At 45.0% G+C, this 24,817-nt stretch overlaps 2 protein-coding genes across 3 annotated transcripts; both read left to right on the top strand.

Moving 5' to 3' along the window:
- The first annotated feature begins 5,807 nt into the window (after positions 1-5,807).
- Positions 5,808-10,698, top strand: LOC120641761 (probable potassium transporter 11). 2 transcript variants are annotated; one of them, XM_039917988.1, is made up of 9 exons: positions 5,808-6,751; positions 7,197-7,422; positions 7,674-7,919; positions 8,021-8,071; positions 8,351-8,614; positions 8,719-8,771; positions 8,848-8,962; positions 9,165-9,419; positions 9,555-10,698. In XM_039917988.1, the coding sequence occupies exons 1-9, from the start codon at positions 6,632-6,634 to the stop codon at positions 10,625-10,627; spliced, it is 2,403 nt and encodes an 800-aa protein (XP_039773922.1). In that variant the 5' UTR covers positions 5,808-6,631; the 3' UTR covers positions 10,628-10,698. The 2 variants fall into 2 exon arrangements, with proteins under 2 accessions (XP_039773922.1, XP_039773923.1); XM_039917989.1 differs by having other exon boundaries at positions 5,824-6,751; positions 7,200-7,422.
- A 3,207-nt stretch (positions 10,699-13,905) lies between these two features.
- LOC120641760 (methyl-CpG-binding domain-containing protein 13-like) lies at positions 13,906-17,372 on the top strand. The gene is made up of 5 exons (XM_039917987.1): positions 13,906-14,125; positions 15,115-15,191; positions 15,290-15,394; positions 15,562-15,711; positions 16,032-17,372. Exons 2-5 carry the CDS (start codon positions 15,189-15,191, stop codon positions 16,950-16,952), a joined length of 1,179 nt encoding a protein of 392 aa, XP_039773921.1. The 5' UTR covers positions 13,906-14,125; positions 15,115-15,188; the 3' UTR covers positions 16,953-17,372.
- Positions 17,373-24,817: the final 7,445 nt, after the last annotated feature.

Here is a 24,817-nt window from a genome sequence, read left to right as displayed (position 1 = left end):
TGAAAGAAGTGTTCCAGCAGATTGATTTTTCTCCCTTTTTATATGGAAAGAGAGATGCGATGTCTCCCCTTTCTATTAAGAATTGGAGAGAAATTATTGAAAATTAAGAAAAAAATAAAGGGGAAAGAGAGATGGAAAATCAATCTGCTGAAGTAGTTTTTTCAACATCAATCTCCTATATTGAGAAAAATGAAAAAGAAAAAGGAGAAAATCAATCTGTTGGAGTTGCTCTTAAGCAGTTGCAAATTGGATTGCAAAAGTATGACACATCGCTCGTTGTTTGTACCCTGCCCCACTCCCACGAGACATACCCTCTTGACTACACTACATTTGACGTACTTAAACCTAAGCTAGTTGTAGTAAAGCAAACATGCCCTTACTACTAGCATGGTGATGGTGATCCTAGTGTTTTCGTGATGATTTTTTTTATTTTCTCTCCGGTTGCAACGGAGTAGCATTCACATTTGTGCTGCCTGGTTTTCTAAATTTTCAGAATGAAAACGTGGTCTTCGTTTTGTAGCAGCCCACACCATACACACCCCCCGCTGCAGCAGCACAGAACCGTTGGGCCCGCAGGCGAGCAGCCCAACGCGAACGTGCCGGCGGGTCGGGCCAGCCACCGTGCCAAAGCCCATCAACAGGACGGCGTCGCGCGGGTGCGGCGGCGATGAGCCCGTGCGCCCGTCGCGCCGCCGCTCTTTCGCCTGGCCACGACCGCGAGACGGGCCCACCTGCTGACCACCAGCCAGTAGCCGCCTGCCGCCACCACGAGGCCGGCGGCGGTAGGCGCGCGCACGGCCGATTCAGCAGCCGCACGTCGCCGGCCGATCCTCCTCCTCTCTCCGCCCAGGGGCCCGGCCCGGGCGGTCGTCGCAGCCGACGGCGAGGGCAGGATACGCCGGCCGCGGAATATTCCCGCTCGATCCATCGCCGCCACGCACGCCGCGATCCACAGCCACCTGGCGACCACTGTACGTGGCATGTCCAAAATTGCCCATCGATCCCTATCTCTTCGCTGTCACCTCCTCCGATCCTACTTCTTCTTCCTCCTTGGGGAAACGTTTTCGCATGCGCTGAGGCATGCAGCAGGGGTCGGCAAGTCAAATCGTTTTCGTGCATTTAGATGAATTGGTGCGAGCATTTGTCTCCACCCCACACGTAGGAGCACGAGCATCTGCATCTCCATCACCGGAGCTCGAAATCCCCTGGACAACTTTTCTTTCCTTTTTCAGGTGTGCTTGCCAAACGCTTGCACAGCTACAACAATGCATACTCTTTTTTAAAATAAAATAAAATAAAATAAAAAACTTATGCTTTACTAATTACAGTGAGATGATGATGCGTGGCGCCGGCCAGGAAAAAAAAATCACGATAGTACGTGCACCTCGAGTTTATAATACTGCATAATGGATAAATAATAGTATTATTATTTACAAGCTGCAAGTGCACCTTTTGTGATACGACCTCGAGCTAGAAAGCGCGGCTAATTCGGTTGAATCCGCCGCGGCAGCGCAACACATTTTGTCGACGGCGCTGTTGCTGTATTGTACGCGTCCACTCCTGTTTTGCTTGTCAACAGATGATAAGAGCGTCCGTCTCCGTGTGATGTGACGTCAATTATTTGGAGAACCCGCCGATGCCTAAGGCCATGCATGATGATCCAACACGGATAAGGATTGATGTTCCAAAATGCAAGAGGTTTAAGTTTTGTCATAAGACCAGTCTCAATCAAAGTTTCATGACATTAAATGTTATCAATTTTGCTGACAAATCAAGAAGAGAGAATGATGAGACTTCATGCCATAAAACTCATCTGGCAAACTCATCTGGCACAGTTTAGGCCATAAAACTCCCACTGAATGAATCCCACTGAGACTGACCTAAGTTTCAAGTTTGTATTTTTTTATGGAAAACACACCAACATAAGTAAAATCATTAAAGTTCATTCCACTAAAGTGCGAACTTGTGTCGTCATACTGTAAGTATTTATTTGCTTTGTAGGTGTTATATTCTTTTACAAATTTAGTTAAAGTTTTTGACTTAGCATAAAACTAAAATCTTTTATATTTTGGAACGGATGGAGTTGCTGTTTATTAAAACAGCACAAAATTTGATAACCTCCGGTGGAAAAAAAAGGTTTTAGGAATACGTACATCATCAAAAGGCGACTTTTGCTTCCTACTTGACAATCTATGATGGAGCTAAGTCAACATATGCTAGTAAATACTATTATATTTGTATTTAAATTTGGCTGTCGCGCCTCAACCTAAACAAATAGTACGTGTCGCACTCTCTCCTCTTTTCTGGGGCCTGCTTTTACACATTATGCGTCGTTGACCAATGGCCCAATTCATAGACTACTAGTGGTAATCTTAGTACTACCTCTACTTATAGGATAGAAAAAAAAATCACGCTTAAGACTAAAACTATGGTTATTAACATGGTCTGTGATCAGACAACAGGAGCCAATCAGCCTACACGTACGCACGACGTAATATATAAAACCTTGCATACGTCTATAGTACTAATTTTTTTTCGCCTACTACTCACCGTATGGATTTTATAATTTTAAGATAGAAAAATATAGAAAACCTGCCCCTCCTCAGATCCAGTTTACTGTGATGGACAAACAAACACATGCGACCAAAAGAATTTTGTGCCGTGGCCAATGAAAAGCCAATCATGCAGGATAGATTGGAACCAATGGATATAATAAATTAATTCCAGTGATGATCGCGACCTGAAGATTCTGATTGATCGTGCTGCAGTGTATGTAAGCGGCCAGAAATTGCAGCTTTTTGTCAGTGCATACAGCAAAAAAAAAAAAATTCGTTGCAGATGCTCTTGTTGACATTCAAAGTGATGAACTTTCATAATCTGCAGATGCCTCACTAATTGCCCTACCAAACTTTTTTCTTTTGATGTCTCATTCCTCACATTCTGCTTGAGGTCCAGGCGCTTAAGATGATGGTTCACTTCACTTGAATAGTTTCTTTTTCCAACATCAAGCTTCTTTTCATTTCTGTCAATATTGTGCGTTCACATGGTAGATTTCTGTGCGTGTGAACGTTTGCATATGCACGGCTGTTTCACAAGAAAAAGAAAACAGCTTTATCATTCAGCCTTGCAGATACGATGTCAAAACATCGTAACAGGTAGACTAATCATGATACTTTGGAGCACTGTAAGGGGTTAACGGTGACACCACTGTCTTGTCGCCAAATTAGGTCGGATCAAAAGTGCACTTCACTCTCACAGTCTCACTCAAGTGGTCCCCTCCTTTTCCATTCTCTGCATTATGTGAAAGTGAAGCACTCGTGGTGTTTTCTACGAATTACCAATAAAAAGGGTAAAGATTAACAGCATAAAACTTACCATCATCTAGCTAACTTTTTGCAAGTTCAAGCTCCAAAAGCATCCACGCCCTTTCGCTGTGTATATATCTAGATAAAAAGGGGATACTTTATTTTAAGTGTATTGAGCTACCGTGCACCAATCAGTTAAGTCTAAAGGTCAAAGACATAGTGTTTCAGAAGTAAGCGATGTCACCACCAAGAACAAGTCTCCTTTTCTTTTTATCTTTTGCTCGATGTAACCTGAGTACCTGAACGATACGAAGCTAGACAGCTTATACGTTATACCCCCACACAAAAAAGATAAAGGGAAGTGATGATAGAGAGAGGGGAAAACAGGTTACAATGAGAGGAAGAAAGATAAATGGATAATCCTATCAAGAATCAGCCCACCAAGGAAGCATATATGGTGGTGGAGCTTGGAATAACACCCACTAACTCTCCCATCCATCGATCTCACTCCTCCAGAGTCACAGAAACCATCTGCTCATCCATGACCTGCTGCGCCCTCTAAGCCCATGCCTTTCAGGTGCTCTCACTGTGCCATGAGCCCATCGCTCCTTTCTCAATTCAGAGGAGGGGGGCAGAAGGGTCACTTCTGCAATTTCAGATGGGCAAACGTTACATACACGACACAACCACAACCTACCTGGTGATGTCTACGCTGATCAGTCAGTTCCGTTTGAGCCGTGACGCAGGCGAAGTGGCTGCACTTGCACTAGCCGCCGCTCTCACCGTCAGTTTCAGCTAGCATGCCTTGGACGCTGCTTGTCTGACGCACATCCTGGCTTATTCAGAACTAACCTGGAAACAAGAAATGGCAGGGCTTGCAAAATGAGGTGTGAAAGAAAGAGTTAATCTGGAAGGATACTAGGAGAACTGGACGATTTCTACAGAATTATTTCTGCCTCGTGGATCGTTTGCAATCATAAAAAAAGAGAAAACAATACATTTTTTTTTCTGTGGCGAGAAAAGTCACAGACCCACAAGGAATTAGTTCCCGGGCATAATTCCCCTGCATTATTACTTAACAAAATCAGCGCATTTCATTCCAATTCCCCTGCATAATTGCAGTGCTTTTGTTCTCAAGAATATATGGAACAGACACAGCAAGATTATTCCTACAAACCTATCTACCAGCATGTTTCAGGGCTGGACACCAGCCAAAGCTTTCATATGTAGGTAGGCCTCTCTCTGGACTCTGGAGGGACCAGCCGGTGGCAGATGTGACTGTATCCGAATTTGTCCCTTTTTTCTAATGAGATGGGGAAAATCAAGCTCACATTAACTACTCAAACTCTCTAGAAAAGGGCGCATGGATGGGAAATTTGAAGTAGGTACGTGAGAATGCTCTCTTGTATAAATACATTGCATAGCAAATGGGTAGCCACAGTCCACAAGATGCATCTGGTGGCAGTTAGAATAATTGCTTCTTATTTTTCTCATTTTTCCAGAAAAGAAGAATATATATAAATGAATATATATAAATCATAGGGTACTTTCAGGTACTCTTTTCTTAGAATTTTTTCTGACAGTTGACCCATGAAAAATTAAATTAGTATTCGAACCCACTTTTTTATACTTAGTCCCACATTTTTGTACCAAAGTACTTTAGTCTTGTTAATTTCAGTTACTTCTTACCTTGACCACCGTATGGTTGTATTAGATGGACGGCTCTCATTTTTTTCAATCATTGTAAAAATTCTAATATAATAAAATGTATTATAATGAGTTGTAGATCATTGAACTTAAAAAATGGCTCCCACTAACTGACTATTGGCTGTTGCTGATAGTCTACAGGTCTAGAACTCCAGATACTATAGAAAAATCCCAGCATACATTAAAACCAACAATGTCAAAGCACAGATTTTAGATATTCCAAGTTGCAAGTGATCAAACAGGTGCCAACTACCATACCATACTGCTAGCAGACAAGATGAGCTGAATGAAATACTAGATTAACAGAGAAGGTGACAAATCTGGATCCCAAGAACACCAAACGAACATGAACTGATTAATTAAGTAATTTACAAAGAAGCGTCAATGCCAGTAAGGCAGTAGTATTTTTCTCTAGGGCTGTGTTTAGATGAGATGAAAAGAGGGAGAAAAAGTCACATCAGTCACTGTAGCACACTGTATCACTTTTCGTTTGTTTGTGGTAAATATTGTCCTACCATGACCTAACTAGGCTCAAAAGATTCGTCTTGCAACGTACATCAAAACTATGCAATTAGTTTTTTTATTTAACTATATTTAGTACTCCATGCATGGGTTATTTGCTATATTTAATGTTTCGATGTGATAGTAGATGTGATGGATGTGATGGAAAATTTGGAAATTTGGTGGGAACTAAACACACCCTAGATGACTAAGACAATGACTTGTCATGTCATGATGCCAACATCAGCACTCTCGACAGTTTTTACAGTCCGGTCTACACTCGACAGCCATAAAACACTAGTTAGTCTCAGGCAAGAAGTAAGCTGCAAGAAGCGCAAAACAACTTCTTTTGCTGTCCCTCCCTCCCTCGCTATCATGTTCTTCCTCAGTTCTTCTTGTCTGTAAGTAGTGGGAAACTTGCAACCATTCATATCCGAGGGTAGGAGCTTTTTGTCATTTATAGGTCGAATTCGTGGGGGCGCCCCACCAGCCTGGCTGCCTCGTCTCCTCGCAGTGCCCAGGCATCTGCTGCTCCTGGCAGTATTGCTTGCCTTCTTTTGCTCCGCCATGGTTGGGTACTTCTGATTCCTCCAGTCTCCACCTCAAATCCTCCTCCTCCTCCTCTTCTTCTTCGTCCTCCTCATTTCCTTGCGCGTCTCTTGTGCTTCGCCTGTTCGGAGCGGTCTTGGCCCCCGCTGCGCCAAAATTTGATTTGTTGAGGTCTTCCGGACGGAAGGTTGCGTTTTTGGTCAGATTATTCGTGGCCACAGGTACCCGTGGCCCATTTCTGCATATTGATTTCGGTCTGTGCTGTGAGTTTGTTGTGATTTCCCACCGCTTCGCTGTTGAACCGAATATTCCATCTTCGTTTCGTGCAAACACCAAAGCGGTGGAAGCAGTTCTTCGGGGAGCAGATAGCTGCTTAGTGGGGAGATTTGGCTGGAAGTCTTGGTGCTGGCTCCAATCTTGCTTTGATGCCAGAATCGAATGTAGTGATGCTGATGACGAGATTTGAGTTTGAATTTCGAGTGTGAGATCAAGCAGCTGCGGAATCTGAATACCGGTTCGTAGGACAATTTCCCATTCGAAGGAACTGTCGCTGAGGGGAAAAGATATCAATGGCGTCGCTGTCAGAAGGTGAGGTGACAAACAGGGGGAGCATGTGGGAGCTAGATCAGAACCTTGATCGACCCATGGATGAGGAGGCGGGCAGGCTAAAGAATATGTACAGAGAAAAGGTCTGGCATTTCCCCTTTTCATTTGTTTCATGTTGATTTTGTTTTTTGATGCCAACTGCCATGACTTGAATTTCTCCTGAATACTTGCAGTAGATGTAAGATTAGTGTCTGCATGCGACAATCCATCTCATTGTGACATCTACATTCTAGAACAAATGCACCACTTCAGCATTGCTTCTACATTTTTACTGCATGAACAATTGATTTGCCATTTGTTGAGCATGACTGCCGAAACTTGGTTTGATTCCTGTGATCATGTTACCATTTTCCTATCCAAGGAAAGAACCCTTATGCTTTATTGAAGTCTGTGGTACCCTTCATTCTATCCCCAATTAAATCACTACCAGAAGAACCTTTGGACCGAAAGAAGAATGCTAGTTTGTGATTTTAGTAAATAGATTGCAAAACCAAGAATTTCTGTTGACTGTTATTTCCTTTCATGCAGAAGTTCTCATCAGCATTGTTACTACGGCTGGCATTTCAGAGCCTTGGGGTGGTTTTTGGTGACTTGGGCACATCACCTTTATATGTGTTCTATAATATATTTCCTCGTGGAGTAGATAATGATGAGGATGTTATTGGAGCTCTTTCCTTGATTATTTACACCCTCACTCTCATTCCACTTCTGAAGTATGTTTTTGTTGTCTTGAGGGCAAATGACAATGGTCAAGGTGCTTATCCTCATGATGTGTAACCATAAAATACCTCTGAATTTATCAGCAGATTACCTTTCTTTTCCGGAAAGATTACAAAGTGCCTGCTAAATTACATTATTCGAATGATTAAACTTTTAATCTGAGACCATTTTACTTTGCTCAATGTTGGAGAGAATGAGAGATCACTAGATCAGTGATTCTGTTGCTTTACTAGCCAACTTGTTTTCATAATCTGCAAAGTGACAATTTGTCACACTTTCTTGCAGGTGGTACATTTGCTCTTTATTCCCTATTGTGCCGTCATGCAAAGATCAACACCATACCTAATCAACACAGGACTGATGAGGAATTGACGACATATAGTCGGCAAACCTATGAGGAGAATTCAGTTGCAGAAAAAATAAAGAGATGGCTAGAGGCACATGCATATAAGAGAAACATTCTTCTTATTCTTGTTCTCATTGGTACTTGTACAGCTATTGGAGATGGGATTCTTACTCCTGCTATATCTGGTAGTCATCATCGTTTATTATGAGCAATGCTAACATCACACTGTTTTGAGTAAATCTGATGGTTTTTGGGGTGTGACTTATGGTTTGTGTGTTTCCTGTAGTTCTCTCGGCATCAGGTGGCATAAAAGTTCAGAATCAGAACATGAGTACTGGTATGCTTTTGCCACTTCATTATCATTTGAAATTCTTGTGTACTGCAACTTTGATTTTCAATTAAAAATAATGTAAGCAAACAAAGGGTCGATCTTGCTGCAACGGTCGAAGGAAATTAGTGTACTGCATAAATGTTTTTTGTCGATTTATGTATTGAAATCCCATTATATATCAGCCTTTTTTGGTTTTACTATGATGGTTCTAAAATCTGAATCTATCTTTTACATAATTTGATATAGTAAAACTTTTTAATATTTGCTTTCCTCTGCGTCTTGCAGATATTGTTGTTCTTGTCGCTGTGGTCATCTTGATCGGATTATTCAGCATGCAGCACTATGGAACAGATAAAGTGGGATGGCTCTTTGCACCAATAGTTCTTCTCTGGTTCATCCTAATTGGAAGTGTCGGAGCTGTAAACATACACAAGTATAATAACTCAGTGTTAAAAGCGTACAACCCAGTATATATATACCGGTTTTTCCGACGGAGATGGAATTCTGACATTTGGACATCTCTGGGAGGAGTCATGCTTAGCATCACAGGTCAGAGTCAGATCACTCTAGTTTTTTCTTATAAGCAATAGAACTCACCTTTCATCAACCTCTAGTAAATCCATTGCAACATGAAGAGTTGTTTTTCAATTCAGGAACTGAAGCATTATTTGCTGATCTTTGTCACTTCCCTGTATTGGCAATTCAGGTAAAGTGCCTCCAGTATCGCGTAGCCATATGGTATGTGATTACATGTTTGCTAAAGTGAAGATATCTGTTTGCAGATTGCTTTCACCTTGATTGTGTTCCCATGCCTTCTACTGGCATACACTGGGCAGGCTGCCTACATTATTTCCCACAAAAAACATGTGGCTGACGCCTTCTATCGGTCCATTCCAGGTCCCCCTTAGGCCTACATGTTACCATCCTGCTATTCACTACTAAAAATTTTAAAAGACACAGCTGTCAGTGTGCCACCACATGATGTCTGCTAGATGCACATTGACGTAGTGCCGAACGCACTATCGGCACTGTGCACTGTCACTGTATACTATTACATTTTGTAATTTGGTGCTCATAGTGATACCTTTGATCATTGCAGATGCCATATACTGGCCAGCCTTTGTCATAGCAACTGCTGCAGCAATTGTTGCAAGCCAAGCCACCATATCTGCAACCTACTCAATCATAAAGCAAGCTCTTGCACTAGGTTGTTTCCCCCGCGTGAAGATAGTCCACACCTCAAAGAAATTCCTGGGGCAGATTTACATCCCTGACATCAACTGGGTCCTTCTGGTTCTCTGCATTGCTGTCACTGCTGGATTCAAGAACCAAAGCCAGATAGGAAATGCATATGGTAAGTTTTCCTCTGGGAACCAAAATCATTTCTAACAGTTGGTGCTGAATTTTCATGACATGACCTGCTGCGCTGCATAATAATAAATACATCAGACAGCACTTAATAAGTAGCACTTTCATACTGAATGAACAGGCACGGCCGTGGTTATAGTCATGCTAGTCACAACATTCCTCATGGTGCCAATAATGCTGCTGGTGTGGAAGAGTCACTGGGTCCTCGTCGTCACCTTTATCGTGCTCTCACTCATGGTGGAGGTCCCCTACTTCGTGGCTTGCATACTCAAGATCGACCAAGGCGGCTGGGTCTCGCTCGTCATCGCGACGGCCTTCTTCCTCATCATGTACGTCTGGCATTTCTGCACCGTGAAGCGGTACGAGTTCGAGATGCACAGCAAGGTGTCCATGGCCTGGATCCTGGGGCTCGGCCCGAGCCTCGGCCTGGTGAGGGTCCCAGGGATCGGCTTCGTGTACACCGAGCTGGCCAGCGGCGTGCCGCACATCTTCTCCCACTTCATCACCAACCTCCCGGCGATCCACTCGGTGGTGGTCTTCGTGTGCGTCAAGTACCTGCCGGTGTACACCGTCCCGACCGAGGAGCGGTTCCTGGTGAGGAGGATCGGGCCCAAGAACTTCCACATGTTCCGCTGCGTGGCGAGGTATGGGTACAAGGACCTCCACAAGAGGGACGAGGACTTCGAGAGGATGCTCTTCGAATGCGTCCTCTTCTTCGTCCGGCTGGAGAGCATGATGGAGGGGGGCTACTCCGACTCGGACGAGTTCAGCGTGCCGGAGCTGGCCGGGACGGGCGGCGGGGCACTGACGAGCAGCGCGTTCCTGCAGGGCGAGAAGACCTGCAGCACCATGTGCTCCAACGGCGAGCTGAGCTTGTCGTCGCAGGACTCGATCGTGCCGGCGCAGTCGCCGCCGCCGCCGCGCAGCAGCCGCCTGCTGACGAGGTGCTCGGAGGGTGAGGCGGCCAGCACGGTGGGCGACGAGCTGGAGTTCCTGAACCGGTGCAAGGACGCCGGCGTGGTGCACATCCTCGGGAACACCATCGTGCGCGCGCGGCGGGACTCGGGCGTGGTGAAGAAGATCGCCGTGGACTACATGTACGCCTTCATGAGGAGGATGTGCAGGGAGAACAGCGTCATCTTCAACGTCCCCCATGAGAGCCTGCTCAACGTCGGCCAGATATACTACATTTGAGAATATTATTAATTTCATATGTACATTGTCTTGTACAGAATACTAAAACAATAAGTTCTTGTTCATTTACATGTTCTCCACTTGTGACGATCGAGGCGATTGCAGCCTGGTCCAACGCACCAACACGCACGGCGGAAGGCCAGAGCAGAGATCAAATAGCGACATGGCGCGGAGAAGGGTCCATGCCGACGGGAGAGTGCCGCCGCCGCGGCCGGCGAGGCGTCAGCAACTCAGCATTGTTCAGCAGCTTGTCACTCTATCCATGTCGCCGTCGGTCCGCTTTCCCGTCAATGGGAGCCCCTCTGCCGTCGATTCCTCGTCGCCGAATTATATGGTTTGCCCAGCGGCCGGGAGGGACGGAGGACAAAACGTGCTGACAGGCTCGAACACGGAAGGCAGACAGACAGACTGACTTTGGTTGCCGAATTTTTTGGGTTCTTTTTTTTTTACAGGGATTTCATTAAAATTACAGCAGGATTACAATCCCTGGTAACTACCTCCGTTAACCACACAGGATTACTAATTGAATCCATTCTCGCACAAACAAGGTATTGCTGAGTTTGCTTCTCTGCCAACAAAACAAACTGAAAACGAAGTAAACAACCTGCCTAACTCTTTGGATCTCACGCCATAAGTCTAGTCTTTGATCGTAGGGTGTTCGCTAGATTGCCCACCCACCTTAAAAATGACCTAGCTGCAGCCTTTGTGCCACTGCTACCAACATGCCATCTCTCTTTGCCGGTGCCTCAAGCCGTCAGTGCTTAAGCAGCGATCACATTTCCCTGGCAATTGCGCAGAACACCCTGTTTTAATGGCTGCATCAAAAAGCCCCATATGTATTCAATTTGACCCAATCACCCAACCTTCATCAGATCAGATGGCTATCAGGTCACATCCTGTCATCCTGACCAGACGCCCGCAAACAAAGAGAGCTGCTATCAGGTCTGTTGCCCCACGTTGCTGGAGTGGATGCAGCTGAGGAATCCTTTTGCCAGTGATTTCTCTCACCGCCATCCAGAGGCGTTTTGCACAGGGGCAATCCGCTGATACATGGAACATTGTTTCCGATGGATCCCTGCACAGGGATAGTCCTGCCCTGCACCTGCAGAGGGAGAACGAAGCCGTCGCGTGCTGCCACAAGTACGGCCCACATATGCTAATGCGGCCCATGTGGGCCCAAGTAGAGAGGCGGGCCCGGATCGCGATCCTCCGTGGGCCAATTCCTTCGTCGGCTAGTGATTAAGCGGCCCAGATTGTTTGTGGCAGCGGTAACCGTCAGATACTACTACTCTGAGTTAGGACGTCGCGTCTCTGTTATCCACGACGGCGTCGGGTGGCCCGGCGCCGGCTCCCTCGCCGTCTTCACCTGCGACGCCGTGCTTCCTGCCTCCACGGCCGCTGCCGCCGATACGCAAGCCGCCTCCACAACGCCGGTTCCTCCCATGTACTCTACCGTGTCTCCGCTTGCTTGACGAGCCCTTCCTGGCCGTCTCTTTCGATCTGGCTGCCCCAGGTCGGAGCGCCGTAGCAGTAGCGAGGGCAGCAGCTGCAGGTTTTGGCGCAGTCTGATGGCACTAGGGATGCAGGCTATCGACATGCGTCTGTCTGATGACTAGGCTTCGTTTGGTGAGCCCCTGAGCTTTGCAGGGAACGTGTCAGTCTGCTCCAGGCTTCATCAGCTAGTACGTGTCAATTATCCCCAGGGAAAATTTGCAATTACTGCTGCTGATTACCTGAGACTGGAAGATATGTGCAAATTTCTGTTTAAAATTCAGATAGAAAGATGTTGGCAGGCTCTAAACGAACACCTACATCGCTATGCTCGCTGCCAAGAAACGTGTGATCCATCCTTTTCCACGTTTCAGCCTCCCTGCTTCTGATGAGAGCAGGCTTTGTTTGGTGAGCCGTGAGCTGCCGCCCGAAAGCAATGTTTTTCTTTTTCAGCACTCAGCAGACAGACAGACAGCATGGCTGATGGCCGTACCATTGCTGTCAGTTGCCCCAAGCTAAAATCCTGCGTGATTAAAACTAATCACTGACGATTTTGTTCTGTGGAAATCCATCTCCGAATGCTGAGTTTCAGATAGTATGGCAGCTTAGCAGCTGAAATGAACGTAGCAAAGGGTGTGGGATGGATCCATCGTTTTCCACGTTTGAGCATGTGGGAAAAGCTTGGTCTAATGACCCGCTCAAGTCGACATCTGCTGATCTCCCTCGACTAACCGTGTCATTTCATAAAGCTGGGGGGCTACACAGAGCGAGAGAAACGGATTCCTCTATACGTTCCTGTTGCTGTCTGCCAGTGTGCTCCCTCTCTTTCTGATCGACTCATCTGTCCTTCAGAAACCCTTTGTTGCTTTTGCCGTATCGGTCTTTCTGAATTGGTGAATATGACATGATCCATGGCTCCCAGATTAGCTTTTAATCTGCTTGGTTGCTCATCCCTTCTGCCTCTGCCGCACTTGTAATTGTAAACTTATCCATCTGGTCTGGTCGTGAAAGGATGAAGGTGCTGATTTTGGAGGATGAGACCAAGGCCACGGTTAGTTTGTGAAAATTTTTGGATTCGGAAACTGTAGCACTTTCGTTGTTATTTATCAATTAATGTCAAATCATAGACTAATTAAGTTTAAAAGATTTGTCTCGATATTTACAATTAAATTGTGTAATTAATTATTTTTCCTACTACATCAATGCTTCATGTATGTGTTTGAAAATTCGATGTGACAAAAAATTTTGAAAATTTTTGGGAACTAAACATGGCGCAATAATTGGGGGCAACCAAGAGTAGTGGCACACTGGCACTTGGCAGGCTACCTTTCCTTTCATTGGGGTATCTTCATCCGTACGGCAATTGATGTGACCTAGACAGAATCGGCAAGGTTAATACTACAGTACTCAGTACAGAGTGAGTGCTAGCCCAGACTCCAGTAGAGTAAACCAGTACTGCAAGTAAATAATGCTGCAAAACTGCCACATCATGCAGTTTGATGCAGAAGCAGCGTTGACTGAACTCTAACCTTCAGTTCAGACCACACCACCAGTCCACACCGAAATGGCAGAAAAACGAGAAGCAAGCTGATGAGGGTTTTGCAGTTGTCCTGCCTGATTCACACGTGGTTGGCAAGAAAAAGAGAGTCGAAGTAGATCAAGGAAGGGGGGAAAATGGTCAGCTGTGTGCCTGTGCAAGGGATTAATGTTGCGAGGAGCCAAGGGCAAGGACGGTGTCACAGTCAGCACATGACACCACCACCACGCCGCACCTCATCGTATCTTGAGGAGCAGACAAAAGTCGCGGGCTCGCGGCGGCATCAGGGCACTGGGCGCGGGTAAAAGAAAGCTGCTGCCTTTCCTCCGGCTCCTTCCTAGTGCGTGGAGGTGGAGCAGTGGGAGCAACAGCTACCTTGCCGTGTCCTCCTCTTCCTCTCCTCCTGTCGGCAGCAATCTCCGGGGAAGCCAAGCTCCATGGCCGCCGCAGCCGGGCCGTAGCGCCGGCCGGTGAGTTCTTACTCCGTCTCCTCGTTTCTTCCTGGCCCGTGCTGCTATTTCTTTCGAGCCGGTCACTGTGCGTGCGTGTAATAAACCTTGTATTTTAGCTTATTTTTTATGTGCCCCTTAGAGAACATGGGCGGGTTCCTTGGTTATATCATGTGATTGTTTTCCGTGCCTTCTGTACTTCTTGGTTTGGTGATATATATGTATCAGATTTTGGATCTGGAAGCAGAAATTGTGCTAAAAGATTCCTTCTTGATGGTCGGGTGTGGCTTGGTCCAGTGCTTCATTAGTTTTTTCTTCTTCTGTCAAATAGCTCCAGACTAGGATTCCTACTTGAACTGTTTTGAGGTGCTGCACATGCAGCGCCATGCTAATTTGCGAGTTGGGTAGTACAAAAATAGCTCAGCAAAAGACAAATTCATGAAAAGGAACCTTTCAGTCAGGCTTTTTTTTGTTAACTTAGGTATTTAAAGTTTTATTTTAAGACTTGAATCGAGTTAGTCTTCAAAGCAACTTGCTAGGTAGGTTAGCCCACCAAGTTATGAGTATTTTGATTTTTGTAGAATCGTAGATGATACAGAGACCTGAGTCCACACTTCTAGGAATTGCTCACTGCTAGCATGAGCGTAATAGGTCATCTCTAGGATTTGTTTAGATTGTCTCTTTCCGAAGCTGAATGGGTGGATTGAAGTAAGGAGTGGATTAATATAATTTCAGTTGCTCTGGTTCATTTTGAGCCATGCAGTGACTTCTGAAGTTCTTAGTGTGCTTAAGTGCTCCATGGGAGTGTGCCCTTGTTCCATCGGTTTTCTTAGCACAATACATGAGGTAGTGCATTATCATTGAAGAACATAAGTACTGATCACACCAAGCCATTTTTGCAATGCACTCCATGCATACGTCCTCAACATACCTAACGTTTCCTTGCATGACTTAGTGAGTCATTCATTGTCTCTCTGAGCTAAACAGGATCTTCTGATGTTCCAAACCAGGCATAATTATTGATTCTCGTGAGGGCTCTCATTCTATAACTCAAAGCGAGATTGTTCTTGCAAAACCCACCGCCATGGTATATAAATTTGAAACTCTTTCCTTTTTGTTTTTCTTTTATATGGCCATCCTAATTGACAGTTTTCTTTAAATTTCCACTTGCTATTACTGGCCTAGGCTGATGGCAAGTATGAGCCTGCTGGAGAGGGGTTACCTGATGGTTGGTTGAAAGAACGCAGACCTAGAAAGAATCGATATGGATCTAGAATCAGGGGTGACATGGTAAATTGTTGTTCTCCTGATTCAATTGTGAAAATGTCTCAAATTGATAAGTTTCTTTTGGCCTTGTTTTTATAAGATGTTCATTTTATGGTTTTCATTCTGATGCCTGATTGTCTATATTGCCTTTTGTTCTGTGACTGTGACTGGTCGATTCATTTTATTCACAGTTGTATATTGACCCAATCGATGGATATGAATTTCGCTCTCTTAAGGATGTGTACCGCTATCTTGAATCTGGAGACATCAGTCAATGTGTTACGTTGCCAAACAAGAGAAAAATTGAGGACCTGCATACTGCAGGGGACCAATCTGATCATGTAAGTTGATTCTTTGAGCTTTACCTGCATCTGTGTTTCTCCCTGTTAGCTGCAATATTGGAATGATACAGTGATGCAAATCACCATGAAGTTTGATTTTGGGTAGTATTTCGGATTTCCTATGTGCACCAAAACACAAACATTGTTCCATAGTCCATACGATGCATCTTATGTTGACATAGGTCTGCTAAATTATTGTGGTGTTGTTCTGCCATGACTTTTGCATTCCGTTTAAGTGAATTGGAAGGATTTTTTTTCTTGTTGCCTTTTCTCCTTCAGTGGTTGGCCACAACTGCTGATCTTTGTTTTGTAAAATTCAGACAGGAAAACAATCAGATCATACACAACCAGATACAGCTGTTGAGTCTGATCAATATGATATACCAAGAGGTGCAAACTTACTGAGAAATGTCCAAAATGAAATTGTTCGAGTTGAAGCTGCAGAGTCCAACAGCATCCAATCAGGCTCGATAGAGCACACTTCAGAGAAAGCTGAATCTGTTACCAGAACTGGAGCAAATATGGAGCAGAAACCTAAGGAAAAGAAACGCAAAACTAAACCTGTCAAAGAGATTGCTACACCTCTTCGATCATCACCTCGTTTAGCTGCACTGAAGATTAGCCAGGAAGCAAATAATAATGCACCAAGAGATGAACCTATTAGCACACATTCAGAAATCACCAACCAGTCACAAAAAAAGCAAGTCCAGAAACCTAGCCGAAAGGCCAATTCCTCTGTACTTCCTGAGATGAAAGATGGAACACCTACCCCAAGTTCTTCAGAAAAGTTTGAGGACAAATACCCTTCAGTTCCCAATCAAGTTCAAGGAGCATCAGCCCCATACCCTTCAGGAGATGTTGGATGCCACAACGCACCAGCTGCGACACCTGTTCTGCCGCAACAAGTTGGACAAGGTGAAACCTCTGATAATATGCCTGGATCTGCCCTGTCGACGCTATTTCGACACGTCTGGTCAGATCCATGCCTTGTGTTTGCGTTCAGGACTCTGATGGGTGATATTCCTGTTCTTAATGACACTTTACCATATCGATCTTCAGCTTATGATGGAAATAGAAACTACTTCACCCCACCTCAGAACTTGAATAAAGGGGCAGCAACCAACTGGTCCTCTTCGGCTTATGATGGTAACAGAAACCAAATGCAAGTCAATGATGTTGGTCTGTCAGTGCCAAGGCCATCAGATAAGTTCTACGGCAGTGGTCGGTTCCCTCCCCAGTGAATTCCATCCGGGTGAATATCGGAATATGAAACAAAGTTCTCACCTTGCCATCTCATATCCTAATTGTAGTCTACTTAGCACTATGTTAATTAGGGATCTCGACAAGGATGCACGTTGGAAACAAGGCTGCAGCTTGTAACTGTGTAGAGGATCCATCACTAATAAAGTAATATGGCTGCTGCATGCTTTTCTTGCGCTCATGGGATCAATCTAATCCACAGGAAGCAAAAGCAATCGCCACTTTCTTTTGTTTGTATTATTGTAGCATTCACTTCTTGTATCGTTAGAGCAGACTAGATATGCTCATGGAACTAATACCCCTCGCTGAATTTGTGATTGGGGTTGTAATCTGTCTGAGACCAGCAACTCCAGTGTATAACTTTTGATGTGCATTGCAGCATTGGACTCGGTTCACGTGGATTTGGCTCCTGACCACTTCTCTCTCTCTCTCTCTCTCTCTCTCTCTCTCTCTCTCTCTCTCTCTCTCTCTCTCTCTCTCTCTCTCTCTCTCTAAGGAAATCCTGACTTACGCATTTCTTGAGGAAATCTTTTAGTTTCTCTGTTGAATTGAAATATGCTATGTTGATATGTACTCTTCATTGATTCTTTGAAAGTACTTGAGTGTGGTTGGCAGCTCTGTTTGTTCTTTGTTTTGGTTACACACTGCGGTTGGGTTATATAACTAGCGATGCCTACATTAGTTGTTGGGAGATGCATTGGATGCCATGGGAAGTACTCAAGTACAGATCACTGGTCTTATCTCTGCATGCTTGTGGTCCTTCAACTATCTTCAGAACAGTGATAAGACACACCTAAAGAATTTGCCGTTCCGAGAGGCCCAGGCACTGACCTGTTATATTTGGGCTCGAAGTTTCCTGGTGAATTTGATGTGTTGCCCTTTTCTAAATTATTTTTGTACCAGAAACCTTTGGGAGATGATCTTGAAATAATGCAATCTGTCAGATGGCCGTGGGCTTTATCATCTGTAAAAGTTCCCGGCTCGTGCAAACAAAGCTCTGATTGGGCCTCCAAATGGAGTATGCAGATAGAAAGTTAGTCAATGATTGCTTGTTATTCTGAGGCTGCAGATGCCATAACAAGCTGAAGATTCGGCATTGCCATCTGATCCCATGCTGTCTCATGATGAGATGCAACTTTTAACAGAAAAAATAATGTTGGCCCAACCCACAGCATTAAGATAAAATAATGTCCTAAGGCTAACCAACAAGAAGCATATTATTGGATATGGTATAGTAATACGTGAGGTACTTACAAAGCCAAAATACTTTTGCTAGCAGCTGGACATTTTGTGTTAGTTGCTCTAGGTCAGCTATCCAATTTTCACCAAACATTTATTCTTTCTTGCAAACTCTGTTTTTTTGTTATGCGTGCTAATATATATCAATTTGTAAAAATGATTCTCATTACTAAGTTTTTTTTCTTTCCAAAATGCTTTCTTAAGTTTTCTGGTACACTGGCAAATCGGTTTATTTTGTGAGGAGTTTTTTTTTATGTGTGATATGACAAACTGTTGTTGTGCCGTGCAGAATTTGTCCCCAATTTGGCAATTTCACAAGAAGAGAAACCAAACAATGCACTAAATAGTGAACACCGATCAGAACTAATAAAGACCCAATAAGTAAAAAAGCTGATTCTATTTAAGTAATTAGATATAGGTTGAACTTAACATGACAATTTGGACAAAGAAAATTTCCACGTTGTACTAGCTTCTAGACAAAATTTTAGACTTGAAAGGACTAACATGGATGGATAGAGGTGGTTGAGAGTTGAGACCAAGTTCATGCCTATCTACACACAAAGCATTCCTTTTCATGTGTTCCTAAAAGGTACTAACCGAATTCGTGAAAGGGCCTGTAGCCTAGTGGTTATAAGAACCTCGGTAGCACCTGAGGTCCTGGGTTCGACTTCCCATGGGAGCGAATATCCTGGGATTTAACGGTATTGTGCATTAAGTGGTAGGCGACGTTCCCGTCGACAGCGAGGCGCCTGTGGTGACTTCGTCAATCTCGAGGATTTGCCGGCTCAGTCTTCGAAGATGCTCATAGGGGTAGGGCTTACGTACGTGTGTTCATAGGGGTGTGAGTGTGCGTGCGTTGTGAGTGTCTGAATTGTACTGTGTAATCTAAAAAAAAAATACTAACTGAATTCTACCAGGACATCGTGTCAAATTAACCAACAACAGGCAAAGTTCTCTTCTCTAGTTCAGAGGTCAAGTTTGTTGCAACCATAGGTCCTTGCACGACAGCGATTTCAGACCTATGAACAAATGAATGAACCGAAACGAACAGCGACGAGTTCACGAGTCAGAGTCAGTACAGTAGTGGCAACTGTATCCTACGCCCTACTGCACATTGCAATCGCTAAAGCCGATTAGGAGCACCAGAAAACAAAACGCTTTACTGAAATCTGCAATGATAAGGCCGACAAATCCGGCGTTTTGTGGTCCATGACACTGCAAATAATGATGAGCATCAATGATAGTATGGTACTGAAAAAATTTAGCAGTTTCAGTATCGTTCTTCAGAAGTCGTGTGAGAAAGATGCAGGAGCATACGGCTCGTGACTCGTGAGGTTCTGCTGGTATATATGCTCGCGTGCCTGCAGAGCAACAAGCCAAAGCCTGAACATTTCAGTGCCTTCTTTTTCCCCAGGCCGATCCGATCCCATGCACGATCTGTGATGTGAAAATCTTGCCGTGTCTGCTACACTACCGGCTGGTTGGTGCCCGCCAGTGCGGCTGCATCTCATCTCATCCGCCGTCCAGTGACAGACAGGTAGCACCTTTCCGATCAGCAATGCTCTCGCCACTTGGTGATGGCCTGCAAGCTCGAGAACTAGTGACATGTCACCAAACCATGGCCATCGGTTGATAACTTTGATACGGTTGGTAACTATGAACGAATGAATGCTCCCAAACCAAAAGATGTTAGATATGTTTGTTTGAGATCTCTAACTAATAAAATCACACATTATGCAGATGTAGGTAGTATGTCAGCTTGCATCTTTCTTTCTATCCATACTTGTGTTTGTTCATGTTTTCACATCATGGATTCTGGGTTGGTGTTGAGTGAGAAGCAAGTAACTTTCTTTTTTTTTCAGAGAGGTGGAGGAAATAAGCCTAGAAATGGCAACCGACAAAAGATCAGTGAAAAGAGAAGTTGTAAAAGCTACCATTACATTACCTAGGCCCTGTTTAGTTGAGTTTACATGTAAACGTAAAATTTTTTTGCGTGGTAATCTTGTCAATTTGAAGTACTAAATGAAGTCTATTTACAAAACTTTTTGGACAAATGGGTTGTAAATCGCGAGACAAATCCAATGATGTTAATTAATCCATGATTAATCAATAATTAGAATTTTGATTTTGACAAATCGCGAGACAGGAAATAATGCGTTTTTTATTTCGTCTAGATTTAAGTCTCCAGGTGCCGAAATTTTTTTTTAGAATTTTGATTTTTGTAACTAAAAACCGGCGAAGCCTTTGATCATCCGGCAGATTGGTGTCGGTGATCTGCTGCAGCTAGATCTGCCGGCACCTTTTCTTCAGTTCCATGTACTGAGCTGTTACATCATAAACATGTTTTGATCATTGAGATGTTCAATGGATGTTCCTGGGGTTACTTTAATTTCTTCACTGTGCTGAATTTGATACCATGAGAAAATTTGTAAAAAAAACTTGATTGATAGGAGGCTAAGGATGGAGTCGTAGAGGTTAGAAGGCAAGGCGATCGGATTATCCTAATCCGGTTGGTAGTTGGAGATTCGGTTTTAAATGTGATCAGTGCCTATGTCCCTCAGGTAGGCCTTAGTGAGAGCACCAAGATACAGTTCTGGGAAGATCTAGATAGCATGGTTAGTACCGTGCCTACCAGCGAGAAACTCTTCATAGGAGGAGATCTCAACGTTTTTAAAGAAGAAGAAAAAAAACTTTGACCTGTATCAGCGGCTAGGCACGAAAGAAGGGGAGAATGACATTTATAGGATGGCTAGGATCCGCGAGCGGAAGACAAGGGACATCAACCAAATCAAATGCATTAAGGATGTGACAGATCGACTGCTAGTGAAGGATGAGGAGATCATGGATAGATGGAGAGAGTACTTCGACAAATTGTTTAATGGGGAGAGTGAGGGCTCTACCCTTGAGTTAGATGACTCTTTTGACGATACCAACAGACGTTTTGTGAGGAGAATTCAGGAGGTAGAGATCGAGGAGGCTTTTGAAGAGGATGAAGGGAGGTAAATCGATGGGCCTTGATGGTATCCCATTGAGGTGTGGAGATTCCTAGAAGATAGAGTAATAGTATGGTTAACTAAGCTTTTTAATCTCATTTTTCGGTCAAACAAGATGCCGGAAGAATGGAGGAGAAGTATATTAGTACCTATCTTCAAAAACAAGGGTGATATTTAAAGTTGTACTAACTACCGTGGGATTAAGCTGATGTGCCATACGATGAAGCTTTGGGAGAGGGTTATCGAGCATCGCCTAAGAAGAGTGACAAGTGTGACCCAAAACCAATTTGAGTTCATGCCTGGAAGGTCAACCATGGAGGCGATTTTCTTAATACGACAATTGATGGAGAGATATTGGGAACAGAAGAAGGACTTGCACATGGTCTTCATTGACCTTGAGAAGACATATGACAAAGTACCGAGAAATGTCATGTGGTGGGCCTTGGAGAAGCATAAAGTCCCAACTAAGTACATTACTCTCATTAAGGATATGTACAAGGATGCGACGACGTTTGTCCGGACATGTGATGGCAACACCACTGACTTTCCTATTAACATAGGCCTACACCAGGGGTCAGCATTGAGCCCTTATTTATTTGCTTTAGTGATGGATGAGGTCACAAGGGATATACAAGGTGAGATCCCTTGGTGTATGCTCTTTGCTGATGATGTGATGCTAGTTGACGAGAGTAGAGCAGGAGTTAATAGGAAGTTAGAGCTGTGGAGACGCACGTTAGAGTCGAAAGGGTTCAGACTTAGTAGGACCAAGACCGAGTACATGATGTGCGATTTCAGCGCGACTAGGCATGAGGGGGGAGACATTAGTCTAGATGGACAAGTGTTGGTCCAGAAGGATACTTTTCGGTATTTAGGATCGGTGCTACAAAAAGATGACGACATTGATGAAGATGTTAGGCATAGAATTTCAGCTGGCTGGTTGAAATGGCGGCAAGCTTCTGGCATCATTTGTGACAAGAGGGTGCCACAAAAGCTAAAAGGCAAATTCTATAGGACAGCAATTCGTCCGGCGATGCTATACGGTGCTGAATGTTGGCTTACAAAAAGGCGACATGTTCAGCAACTGAGTGTAGCAGAGATGCGGATGTTGTGGTGGTTTTGCGGGCACACAAGGAGGGATAGAGTCCGGAACGAAGTTATTCGGTATAGGGTCGGGGTGGCACCAATTGAGGAGAAACTTACCCAGCATCGGCTGAGATGGTTTGGACTTGTCCAACGAAGGCCTCCTGAGGCGCCGGTGCGTAATGAGGTTCTTGAGTGGGTCGATAATGTAAAGAGGGGTAGAGGTAGACCTAAACTGACGTGGGATGAGTCGGTTAAAAGAGACCTTAAGGATTGGAATATCTCTAAAGAGATAACTTTGGATAGGAACACTTGGAGACTAGCTATCAATGTGACTGAACCTTGAACTTATTTCTTTTGGGTTTCATCTTTAGCCTACTCCAACTTGTTTGGGAAAAAAAAAGACTATATTGTTGTTTTTGTTGTTGTTGTAAAAGAAAATAAATAAAAAGAAACCGCACGGATCGAACTGGCTCATCGAGCCGTAGCGTGTAATAGCTACGTACGACGGTACCGATAGTTCTCCTTGAATGGAAGTTTTGTGTTTGCTGGCGCTTGGCAGACAGCCATGTAAATGCAGACGTGGGCGAGGCGAGCATGAATGCAAGTTTACTGATGGGAACTCCCAACTGGGAGAGGTAGGTCAGGCCATGAAGAGGAGCCTTCAGACGACGCGTCAGGGAGTCATGCCCGTGTCCTGCAGACCATCTCATCAGGTCAGGTGGCAACCAGTAAGATAGGCTTTAGAAAAAGGGAAAATTCGATTCATGCCACCACAACTCCGTGAAATTGGGTGTCATGTTGAAAATCATGTCACTCAATGACATGGATTTCAACATGAGATCCAATTTCAAGAAATTGGAGTGGCATGGATCCAACCGACCCTTAGAAAAAAGAACTGCCGGAAAGCCAAAGCAGTGTTGTGTTGTCCTGCACATGCTCCGTGCCTATGTTGGAAATAAACCCAGCGCGATCGTGTTCGCGGCTGGGGGTGTGTGTGCGCGCGGGTGTGAGTTCGGGTCCGGCCGTGTGTGCGCACCGGGACGAGCGGAACGCGATCGTGTGCGGCGATCGTCGTGGCGTGAGTGGAGTCAAGAGTGGGGGGGGGGGTGATCGAGCTCGTCCGAGCGAGTAGAAGGGAGGCTGTTGGGGTCGTTAGAGCGCCCGCATTGACCGCGGTATCTCCGGAGCACGTCGAGCGCGTAGGAGCGCGTCGCGGCGGAGCAGAGGAGGTCGTGCCGGCGTTCCAGGGCAGTAGGTGGGTCGTGCGTGCGTCCACCGGGCTATATAGTCTCCTTGTAACCCCGTGATCAAGCTACCGAGTTGAATTGGAGAGCGGCGTCCGGCGCCGTGCGTTAGAGCGCAAATTCGCTCTGCGTGGTGTCCAATTCGTGAGGCTAGCGGCTTGGTGAGTACGAGGGAGGTGTGGTGTGTCGATTTCGCACCAAGGCCCGGGGCTGGAGTTGCCCGGAAAGGTGACTTCACCGGCGGCACTCTGTTCGCCGTTCACGGCGGTGTTCTGCGTCGGGAGGATCCCAACAGCCTCCACCATTGGAGCAACTGTCCAAGGACGGCATGGTGAATTGCAGAATTGGTGACACTGTCCCATGTTGCTGCATGTATTGCTATTGCAACTCCTATCTCCTGTCAGTACAAAGGCCACTGATTTTTTTAAAAAAAAACGAAGTACAAAGGCCACAGATTAGGTGCCCTCTAATGACCCTCAGTGTCAGTCAGACAGTGGGTTGGGTGGTAGGTAGGTGAAGCCTTATCCTCTGCATCATATGATTAACTGATAAAGAAACCAGAAACAGAAGGCCCTGAAATGGGCAGGCACTGGTAACGAGATGGATGTTCTTCGTTTAGCCATCCTTGGTCATTGCTCCGGGAGGCACAAATACTCCGTTCGGCTGCCTGTGTCTGGTGCTAATTATAAGAGAAAAATATTATTGGTTGGATGGTGGCTAGATGCTGGTACTGATTTGGTGTAAAAGAAAAACACTCAGTTCGGCTGGAATGAAGTGGCTGGGCTGATTGGCTTACCGAAACAGCCAGCCCAGTCAGTTTAGGCCATCCAAACGGGGCCATTATTGGCTGGTTGCAGCCGAGAAAGGTTTTCTTTCTATTTTGCTGGCTGAATCTGCACAATTTACTGTAGTTGTAAGCCAGAATTGCCTGAATAATTCTCCTTCTGAAGATCCACCGCAATGCCAAACTGAACCTGCAGAAAATGAAAGAGGAACTGATGGTACTTAAGGAGGGTTTACAATCCTGACCAATGACCAATATATAACCATATCCGTACAGGAGATGACAGGATTAGATTTTTTGTTGGAGGAACTGTCCAACGGCATTCGCTGTAATCAGCTCGCGTCCAAATTAATCCAGAGGTATGGGGTGGGACTCTGAGAGTGAGGCTAATACATGCACAGGGATCACGCGCGGTATATAAACGCGCCGCGCAGGCGGCCCACCCACCGGCGATCCGAGAACAATCCGTTGTCCGAGTTGGCATCTTTGGCCAAACCACCAGT

Source organism: Panicum virgatum, chromosome 7K (assembly GCF_016808335.1).
Source record: "Panicum virgatum strain AP13 chromosome 7K, P.virgatum_v5, whole genome shotgun sequence".
NCBI classification, from domain to species: domain Eukaryota; kingdom Viridiplantae; phylum Streptophyta; class Magnoliopsida; order Poales; family Poaceae; genus Panicum; species Panicum virgatum.
Note: the sequence above shows the minus strand (reverse complement) of the source record. Positions and strands in the feature narration are given on the sequence as shown.